Source organism: Phaethon lepturus, unplaced genomic scaffold (assembly GCF_000687285.1).
Source record: "Phaethon lepturus isolate BGI_N335 unplaced genomic scaffold, ASM68728v1 scaffold46524, whole genome shotgun sequence".
Taxonomy (NCBI): domain Eukaryota; kingdom Metazoa; phylum Chordata; class Aves; order Phaethontiformes; family Phaethontidae; genus Phaethon; species Phaethon lepturus.
This window is the reverse complement of record NW_010534893.1, coordinates 1-10,488: the sequence shown is the minus strand read 5'-3', so window position 1 is coordinate 10,488 and position 10,488 is coordinate 1. Positions and strand designations below refer to the sequence as shown.

The following is a 10,488-nucleotide window of genomic DNA, read 5'->3' as shown; positions in this document are numbered from 1 at the left end:
TCCTCTTTCTTCACAGCCAGCTGGCTCCTTAACAGTCTTTAGTTTGCAAGTTTTGGCAACAGTTTTTGGCAATCCAGGTTAATTAACTGTTCTTCGTTATACACTTCTCTACAGAATGGCCCAGAAAGCCCCGATTAGCCAAACATGCTTCTTCTTAGCAGAGGCAGTACTTAATGTCTAAATGTCTTGATCTTTTGTAAATTCTGCTTTAAGATGTTAGTTCAACAATTTTTCTGATGACAGCCAGCAACTCCCCAGAGCATTTAGCCTTTTTAAAGTATAAGCAACATTATCTAATACTATTCTGAAGACTGGCATAGAAATACACACTGAATTTTTGATAGTTCAGACATTGCATTTTTAAATTCCTTCTAAAAAAACCTTAATCAAAATACACAGAAAGTATTTCTGGCTCAGGGAGCCCCTGAGCTGCAAAGAGAGTGCTCAAAGGGAAGAAAAAGGGAAAGGAGAAAGCTGTTATCATGTACATTTACCCTATTCTTACTCCTTCCTGTGCACCTGCCCATAGCTATTCACCACAGAAGGTAAATCTCATCCAGTGCAGCTATTCTTCTGCTCTCTGCTCTTGTAAAAATTGAAGACCAATCGATTTAGCATTCCAAGGGCTAAAACGTGGCAGGAAGGTACCTACAGGAAAGTACAGGGAGCATGGTGAACATGTGGTGATATTTCTGATACATTCCTCCAGAGTCCAGAAATTTGCTGCTTTACAATATCCTCAGCCAGAGGCTGTAGCTACACCTTTGTGCAAAAAGGTGCAACATGAACTTGTCTGATTGCTTTTTAAATGATTCACACCTTCTACCTCTTTCAGCATTTCTTTATAGGACTTCACAGTCACCAACAGCACTTCACCATTGCTCCCAGATTAAAGAAAGGCTCCAGCACTGTCCAAACTGTAAGTGAACTGGTGCACAGGAGGATAAAAGACACAATATTGGGCACAACTTGGACAGGAACTGACTTGTCAGACTGTTCCATAGACATTCCTACACAAGGAGAGTGCAGTGCACCTGATCTGCCTGGATTTAAGGGCATCTTATCTCATGCCACACTTACAGGAGGTTAGTTAAAGCAATCTGCAGACATTACTAGAAGAGCTATCTCAATGGGAAACCTTAGCAGATTCTTACTTTTAATAGAAAACTCCTGAAACAAGAAAGGAGGGATATTCTTGGAAGATCAACTTTAGAAATCATCCTATCTAATATGATTGTTAGCAACCTTCACAAAAAATCTGGTTTAGATCCATTCAGTTTGTAAAAAGCATCAAGCCAAAAGACCTGCAATTCCCAGTCATGACACAGGAACAGTGAGTTGAACGGAGTGAGATGAACTTAAGAGTACTATTATGTGAAGAATAGCACATTTAGGGACTACCAAAGAAAGAAACAAACCCCAATAAAACACCCCTAAGGACTCATCAGCTGGAAGCAAAGGTGCATGAAAGATGCAGGGATTTCTAACAGTGCAGTGCAATCATGTAGAAAGCTCATGTGATTCCTGGTCTATCAGATACGGTATTTTACTTCAGAAGCAGGGAATTATTAGCGATACTGAACAAGGCACTGATAAAACCACATTTAGAACACTCCTATCAACTGTTTCAAGAAATATGAGACCAAACTGTGAAAAGCAAACAACTGAGGGGCTGCAGGGGGGAAGGAGCTATTAAGAGGAATAAACAGAACAGAAATCCTGCCTTTACAAAAGGAGGTTGAAACGCTGGCTTGCTTAACCTGCCAAAAGGAAGGCTACAAGGAGAAAGGCATTGCTCTTAAATATGTTTATGCAATGCCAGAGAAGGAGGATAAACTTAATTAAGGATAATAAAGTCATACAGGTCTAATTTGGTCAGAGTGAGTTTAGAAAGGAAGCTAGAGAACGAGCAATGAAGCTCTGGGACAATCTTCCAAGCAGAGCGGTGGCATAAGACATTCACATGGTTTTAAGACAGACTACAGTAAATTCATAGAAAACATCATATGGTAAGTTTGGAATGATTTTGGAGTTATAGCAGACTGATTTTCCAACATAAAATACATCCTGTGTACTAATATCCCAAAAAGAACAGTGAAGACACTGGATCACCATGTGTTGTACACGTCTGCACTGTGTTTTAAGAATCCAATCCTCCAGGCTTTCTGCTGGTCATTGTGACAGTCAAAAATAATTTCTTCTCTTGCTTGCAATTCAAAACTTGCATTTGGATTTTTTTCATCTCCCCTTCAGTTAAAGCACTACCACTAGTCACAGCTGGAGATGGAAAGTTGGCAGGGTTTGCTGTCACTCCTTGGGATAATCAAACCCCTCAAGGTATCCGGTCAGCAGCTAGTTCTCACACTCCAGGTGCCAAAACCTCTAGTGAGTCAGATGAGAGAACAGGACCACTGGATGATGTTCTTCTAGTATGGGTCATGGTGCTGACTGATTTGGCATTTTCACCTAACAATATCCTTGTTTCCCCCAATTTCTTCCTTTGGAAGATTGCAGTTTGGAGGCATTAAATATGTTGTACCAAAGGGCTCAACTTTGTGTTAGTATTTTGGAGTGCATCTAGCAAAGGACTAGAAAGGGATGAAAAAAGGAGAAATATAGAGGAAATCCCAGAAAACTCTGCAAAACCCCAAGTTCTGTCACTAGTTTCCCTGCAATTGTGGGGACTCATTTCTAAGATACAGCAGGTCACAGTCCATGTGTCCCTCCCCAGGTACTTATAGCCACAGAGGATGAGCCCAACAAGTGCACAACTGCACAACAATACTGGGCAGTCCTGCACCAGGCAGTTTTTCACAAAAACAAACTTATGAGTACATAAAAAATGGCTACTTCCTCCACAATACCAGCCACTCTGATGAAATGGCAAACCCTGCACTTTCCTCTGAACACTTGAGAACAGAGTCTCCAGCCCCCAAAGCAGCACAGTCACCTTTCGTGATGTTGACCTCACGGATGCTGTAGCCCTCGCGCAGCCGGACTGAGACAATGCTCACAAGGTCAGCATGCACCTCCTTCTCAGTGTGCTTCTTCCTCCTCATCGCCAGAGCAGGGTTGCTGCTTGCAGACACCAGGTGCTCATTGAACAGTCTGTGCTGGGACACTGCAAACGGCAGAGATGGGGTTTGTGAGGGAGCAACTCCCCTCCTCCTCATCCTACAGCAACAGCCCTCCCAAAGCGCTTTATAAAAGCTGCCAGGAACGCTTGCTGGCCTGAAGAACAGTACGTCCTTCAGGTACCACTTACACCTGCTCCTGATTCTGCAACACAGCAAACAAGTCCACCAGCATGGCCAAGAGGCCTGGGAGAGGGGTAGGGTGGGGTGCCAGGCCCTGCTTCCTCTGGGACAGCCTTCATGACAAGGCATGCGTTGGAATTACACATTTAGCCTAGACAGGCAGAAACTACACAGCTGTTCCAACAGCCACACAGCAAGCTTTTGGGCTCTATCCCTTTCCCTGGAAAACCCTGAATTCCCAGGTACTTTCTAAAAGGTATCAGGATGTGGAAGCCTTGAGTTTAAACGACTAACATCTGATCTTTTTAAGACTCAACATTTCCAAGTCCCAGGCCAGCTCTCTTCAAACTTGTCACTGTATGTGGCTTTTGCTGCCAAGCTACAAAAAGCGCAGATGGCACCAGCATATCGCCAGGGCACAAAAGGGCGTTTCTGTGTTTTATTCTAACTAATCCCTCCTGGCATACTCTCAAGTCACTAACATTCACAAAGTAAGACCAACCAAGAGAGGCGTTTGGGACAGTTCTCAGGGGTCTAGTTTTTCAATCCAAACTGCCATCTGCAAGCCCTATTAGGACAAGCTCTCCAGAATGTCCCCGTCTGTGGGCTAGCCAGTGGGCAGGAAAGGTTGGATGAGAGCTTCTCACACTTTGAACTCTCCAAGTTCCAACACAGCGGGCTGAACTGCAGTTTGCTGAGTGAAGTCCACACAAGGGGGAATGGTGCAAAATGGGACATCAGTTTTGCCCGATACACCCAATTCCTGGAACCAGGAGGGGAGTCACAGATGAGGCCACATAGCCCAATAGTGTCCAGAGCCTCCAGGAGGCATGGCCCAGAGGGGACAAGGGAGAGTATCAGCATAACCAAGCCTAGGGGAGTCACCCCAAATAGAGGTGATTGAAAGAGGACCTGCACACTCCTCACCGCAGTAGTATTCTGGATTCAGGGACTCCCCAGTACGCAGAAAGGAGTACAGCAGAAATGCCTTGTGATACACATTCAGATCCAGGCTCAGGGGATCCAGCTCAGGGCAGGTGGAGAGGTAAGCACCAAAAGTGGCCATGGCAATGAATTTCATCAGTTCCACATTGGGAACGTGGCCAAAGCTGCAGTCGTATGAGTAGACACCGCCCACCTACAGGATGGATAAAGAAGATACCTGAGAGAGTACAGCAGTACTGAGGACTGGTAAAGGGCTCAAATAGGCAGTGAAGTCCCCTTTTCCTCTCTGGAGGTGAATGCCACCACCAGCAACCCACCTTCCTCCCTCCGGCCGGCAGCAGCCCCCACACTCCCTGCTAACAGCAGACATACCTGTACAAAGGAGCAGGCCACTGTGCCACTGCGGAGTTGGTTGAGTAAAGTCTCGCACACAGACACATCAGGGACACTAGTCACACCATCCGTAATTATTATTATACCTGTAAATAAAGCAGTATCTTAGTGTATCTTCCATCTCAACCAGCTACCACTCGCCCTGTATATCCACCAGAGCGAAAATGTAGGCAGGGCAAAAGTAGAAAGGAAAATCCTGAGGGGTGTTTAGAGCTTCCTGACACTCTGGAGCTGGCAAACTCCCCAGCTAGGTAGAGCGAAGCACTCAGGCAGGGCACAGCTCTGCACATACTTTGTTGTCCTGAGCAACAGTCACAGCTGTACTTCCTCACAAACTCCCTAATGCTGACACATGGCACGAGGCGCAGTGTTGTTCTCCCCATTCCCACCACCACAATTTGCCCACAGAGTGCAGAGCAAAAGGTGCTGTTGAAATGTCATCCCTAAGAGAAGGGTGTACACACCCGACCTTATAAAATTAATAACAGCCTAAGGCAGGAAGAATACAACCCTTGGCAAACAACTGGGCAAACCTTAACCCAGAGGACAAAGCCAACCTGCACTGGAGTTGGAGGGCAGCAGCTGCAGTGCGAGGATCCCCTGCCGGACCATGCTGACGAGGCCAACATCAGCAGTGACAACAGACACACTGGGCTTCCTCCCAGATGACTCCTGCACGTCACCAGGGCTCTCTTGGCTCAGGGGTGACAAATCCACCTGGAAAAGTAAAACAAACCCACAAGGTCCCATGGGGCAGACTTCAGCCTAGCTCTAGTTCTCTCTCTCCCAAACAGCCTTCAGTCTAGCAGCCCTGTGGCACCACAGCCCTGGAGTACTTCAGCAGACTCCACTTCTAGCTTTAATTTCCAGGTGCTCTCAAAGTCCTGGTCACTTGGGCCCCTTAGAACAGCTGGGTAAGGCTGCTCGGCAGTGGAGGAAGGGGACAACATGCTCAGAGCTTTATTATAAGCTGATTTCTCACAGAAGGGAAAAGATCAGACACTGGGGTCACTAAAGCTCCTCTGCAGAGCAAAGCAGTTCCCAATTAAAGACATGGTGAATACCTCTTTTTTCCTTGTCATTTACTAGAAGCTGCAGCTATTCAGCATCTACTCAAGCAAAGCCCAGAAATGCCAAAGAGGCAGAGACAGCTAGGTCTCACTTATGAAGCACTACAGCAGAGGGGGTAAGTATCCACGTAAAGACAAAGCCTAGTGCCTATACATTTAACTCTGTTCAAACAGCACTCGTTATGCAGTGCTGTTGTAAGTAAATGCAAGTAGGCTCCTCCTGCATCTTTTATGAAAAATATCCCCCGGGCAAAGCCTGAAATTTGTATAATTACACTGGTGAGGAACCTACTGTGTTCATAGACCACTCACCTCCAGAAGGTTCTGGCAGTTCAACCCTGTAATAAACTATTGCTTCATTTTTTACTGCTAATATAGAGAATGGGTGAGACCCTCTCCTGCAAAGCTACAGCTGATTGGAGCTGGGAAAAGAAAACTAGAACTAACTAAACTTTTGTTCTGCACAAAGGGGAGCAGTCTGTGGCTGTGAGCAAAAAACCTGACTATCCATCACTTTAATTTGCCAGATGCCTTAAATTCAGACACTTGTTGACAATGATACAACTAATGCAACTTCAAAAGTAAAAAAAGTTTCAGTCCCTGCCCTTCCCCTGGGGCCTCTCATCTCCCCCCCACAGCCTGTGGCAGGACTCGCCGGTCCCTCTGGCCTGCAAGCGCGTCTCTTTCCTCCATTTGCATGGAAGGAGTTATAGGGTAGTTTACCATGAGAGAACTACTGCAGCAAACAGGAATGCATACAAAGCACTGCAAAAACACCAGCTGGACACACTGGTAAAGGTATTTACTTCCTGCAATCTTCTTTCTGTTCCAGGACTGACAGTCTTAGCAGTAAAAGATACAAATTTCAACTAGAATATGGAATTTGAAGCACTTCAGATATGCAATTGCAAAAGATCACCAGTAGCCTCTTGCTCATCTGATTTTGAAACTTTTTTTTTCTTTTTGCCAATAATGCCTTTGACTGCAAGAAAGGTGCCCATAGATATGACTGTGACTGCCACATGAACATGACAGTATCACAATGTAACATTCACATTCTTCATTTCCAAGAGACAATCTTGATGAGAAATCCATAGACATTCTGAATCCCTACAGAGTCTCACTTTTAATTTCATCCTAAGCTATATTTTATAGTGCTATTATTAACTTGATGATACCTGTATCTGTGGCTACTAAACAGCATCTGCCACAGACTTCAAAGAGTATTAGAAATGGCACAAGCTGTTTATTCAGTTTCATGGTCAGTTTTTGTGGTAGCAAAGAAGTATTTTCATTCAAGAAATGTAACAAGGGCCAAGGGCATATTCACAGATATTTATAGATTAACGATACGGGCATAATCACCTCTCCCACTATCTTCTTCAGACAGAAAGCACATACTACAGTTTGTCCCATGATGTATCAGAAGTCAGGCTCCTTCACTGCACAATAATCTTGGGGAATGTAACCATTCTCATCGGTCTCTCTAAACACTTACTGATTCTGCTTTCCTCAGTGTTCATGTCTCATTATTAGATCCCACAAAGTTATCTTACAAACTCCTTAGCTGTTCCTTCTCCAGACCTATGCTGCCGTTCCTCTTGCCACCCCACCCCAGAGGAGCCTCAGAATGCAAATCTCCAGGGAAGCAAGAGACCCTAACCACCTCTGCCCTCCTTACCTGTGGTTTGGGTTCATACTGTTGCTGGAGCATCTCTGCCACTTTGTTCTCAAAGGCACATAGCTGTGTGTAAACTTGGTGCAGAAAGGCCTCTCGCTTCGTCTCATCCAGCTGACAGCCCTGGAACAGTACCTGGCCCAAGGACACACATCAGTCACCAAGTTAAGGTTTTATACTAACAGCCCGCAAAATGGTACACATTTTGGAAGGCAGTGAAGTTCAGACATGTCCCTGCAAAGTACAGATACAGCACAGGCCTCTTCTCACTATTCCCGCTCAGCACCAACTGCCTGTGAGCAGCAGTGTCTCGTGGCACCTGCAGTGCACTCTGCAGCAGATGCTCACATCAGTCTTTGGGAAATGGCCTTCTTGGGCAAGAAATTTCTACTTCATTTGCTTTCTTCCAGCACAAACAGTTGTCAGGAGAAAGTGATGTGGGATCCTTATTAGAAGCCATTAACTCTGGTCTGATGTTTCTAAAGAACGCTCGTTTGTTCTAATCTAACTCACCTATAGACTGATCCAATTATCTTCCAGTAAGTAGCTGGATAAAGGAACAGCAAATTGAAATAAAGAAAAGAAAAAATTAGACTGGACATTACAAAAGATGCTGAGTGATGTGACAGAGTGAGCCTGACACCACAGAAACTCCCCAAGATAGGCATGACCCTTGTGTTTACCGATGCCACCATTGTAGAGGCAATCTCTGTCCACAACCAGGAGGCAAGAGAAGATACACCACATAGAAAAAGAACTCAACAAACAGGTGGGATGCTGCATGTTATCCACACTTCCTCAACCTCAGATGGGCAAGACCTCATAGTGACACAGGAAACGTAAATGATTACAATAGAGACAGGCTTTCCTGGATGACTGATACACATATATGCCTTTTCCTCCATAGAAGGAACATAAAGCTTATCCAGGTGCACGCAGAGATTACATTTCCTGGCCTCATACAATAAATGGTTCTTTAGAGAGATCCAAAGAAGAAAAACGTAGCAACTTCAGAATGCTCAATTTAGTGTAAATAGGGGACATACTGAGGCAAAGCTTGATGGCATCTGCAGGATTGCTGGACATGATGACACACAAAACTTCACTGGAAAATGGACAAATTCCTGCTATGCTTACTTTGGTAGGACCTAAGAATGAAGCAAAGTGAGAGCCGTGCTCTTCAAGCACTGTACAGACCACTAAAGGCTCCAGCCTTGCAGAAGGCTTGGGCAGAGGCAGGCTGGGGAGAGAGAGGGAGGGAACAAGCTAGACTAACAGGCTCCTCCTGTTACCACCCACTTTCCCCGGTATTAGGAAAGGGATGAAATACACCGTCAGAAACATGAAAAGGATGTGAAAATACTGTTAGGTGGAAGGGATCAACCATAAACTTCGAAAACCACACTGGCACCATAAACCAGACTTCAATTTATTAAACAGACCTGCTCTGGCTCAAGCAAAATCTCATTGATAATCTCAATATTGGGGCTGGCTGCTCTGTCCAGCAAGGAGAAACACATTCATACCAGTGCGAAAAGAGAGCAAGGTTTGTAGGAAGGGGCAATTATCTTTGAATAAACCACTGCTATATAGTTGGAGCAAGCACACAAGCTTTTGGACACACCAGCTCTTCTTGAATGCTTCAAGCTAATTGTAACAGGCCAAAAAGAATTAGTCAGCAGAAATTAAAAAAAACCCAACAAAACAACAACAAGCACACATACAACATGAGGGAAGTATTCCCTGTGGCTCAACTCTGAGACCATGCCTGCAGGCGGCATTCTCTGCCAGGCCCTGCCCCTCCAGAAGAAACCTCTGCTTCCTGCCTAGAAAGGAGAAGTTGCTCACATACACCTCCTCACCGCACCAGGCTGCACGTTTTAGTGAGACAAGTCTGCAGCATCACAGATAACAGAGCCCAGCTACCACATGCCCCCACTTTTCTCCCTCCGGGTTCACAGGAAGCCCATACAGGGAGCTGCTCACGTGCTAAGCCGTACCAAGGGAGATGCTGAACTTTACCTGATGGGACTGCAGGCCAATGATGGAGGAATATGCCTGGATGGTGACAAAGATCTCTGGCTGGTAGATAATGTCTGAACCAGGGATACGAAAGGGTCTTAACAATCCCACCAAGCATCGGGAAAGGGCATGAAACACTTCATCAAAAATTATCTCCCCTGTTGAGTCATCCTACAGAAACAGAGAAAGAGGACAGCTTTTTAATCTTCTAGGACTTTCAATCTCATTGCAAGTTGCCCCACCGTGCAGAGCCAACAGCAATCATCCTTCTGCAATGGCAGCTGGATAAAAATGGCAGCTCCCCATAAATGAAAGTCACACATTAAGCATTCAGCAGAGAAACAGGATCTATCATTGCACTGCCTAGTTACGTGCACTGCATGCCTCCCTCCTGGGAAAAGCGAGACTTCTGCAAAAGTTAGGACCAACACAGAAGGGAATAAGCCTTCTCAGCAAATAAAAATGGGCCCAGTCTTTTAACACAGAGCACCCCAAAGAGGCAGCTTCTGCACTTACCACAATCCCCGTGGAAGGGCTCAAATCAAGTTCAATCACAAATCGGTACTGGCGGGCCAGGAAAGTGACCCGCGTAGAGGGCACGAGGAGATAGGGCCTGGGCTGGACAGGCTCGTCTGGCTGCCACCCGTTAGGCAGGATGCTGAGAACATCCAGTTCATTTTCTGACTTCACCTACAAGAACAAGTAAATGGTACATGAGAGAACATCAAGCCAAGTCAAAGGCAATATCAGAGAAAGGGACTGGGTTAAAATCTTCTGCAGGGTCCTGTTGCTCATGAGCGGCACAGAGCCAGTTTGCCACATCAGACCGTGGTGACACCATCCAGCCTTGGGCATCAACTCACCAGCTCCGGCTCAGGCACAGCCCAGATGACCTGATGGAGTCGGCTGAGGACCCAGGCGAGGCGCACGTTGCGGGAGATGCGATAGTCTTTCTTCATCAGGAGGAAGACATGTCCCGCCTCCTCTACCTGCGGCGGGAGCATAGCGGCCCAGGTCACCCCAGGGCTCGGCAGGCACCCCAGGAGGGGGGGTGCCCTCTCCCCCGGGCTGCTTCGGCCCCACACCCCCCGTCTTCCCTTACAAGCCAGGCCAGGCCAGCCCC

General features: G+C 46.1%; 1 protein-coding gene across 1 annotated transcript in view; it reads right to left on the bottom strand.

Moving 5' to 3' along the window:
• The window catches only part of SZT2 (seizure threshold 2 homolog (mouse)), a gene marked incomplete at its 3' end in the record, with an annotated part of 45,160 nt that extends 34,791 nt beyond the window's left edge, over positions 1 to 10,369 (bottom strand). Inside the window, exons 1-8 of the mRNA XM_010285638.1 lie at positions 10,229 to 10,369; positions 9,882 to 10,055; positions 9,366 to 9,536; positions 7,347 to 7,478; positions 5,153 to 5,312; positions 4,575 to 4,681; positions 4,185 to 4,395; positions 2,951 to 3,121 (exon numbers count right to left, since the gene is read on the bottom strand). Coding sequence (XP_010283940.1) covers positions 2,951 to 3,121; positions 4,185 to 4,395; positions 4,575 to 4,681; positions 5,153 to 5,312; positions 7,347 to 7,478; positions 9,366 to 9,536; positions 9,882 to 10,055; positions 10,229 to 10,369 — 1,267 coding nt within the window. The remainder of the gene's footprint in view (positions 1 to 2,950; positions 3,122 to 4,184; positions 4,396 to 4,574; positions 4,682 to 5,152; positions 5,313 to 7,346; positions 7,479 to 9,365; positions 9,537 to 9,881; positions 10,056 to 10,228) is intronic.
• Between the last annotated feature and the right edge of the window lie 119 nt (positions 10,370 to 10,488).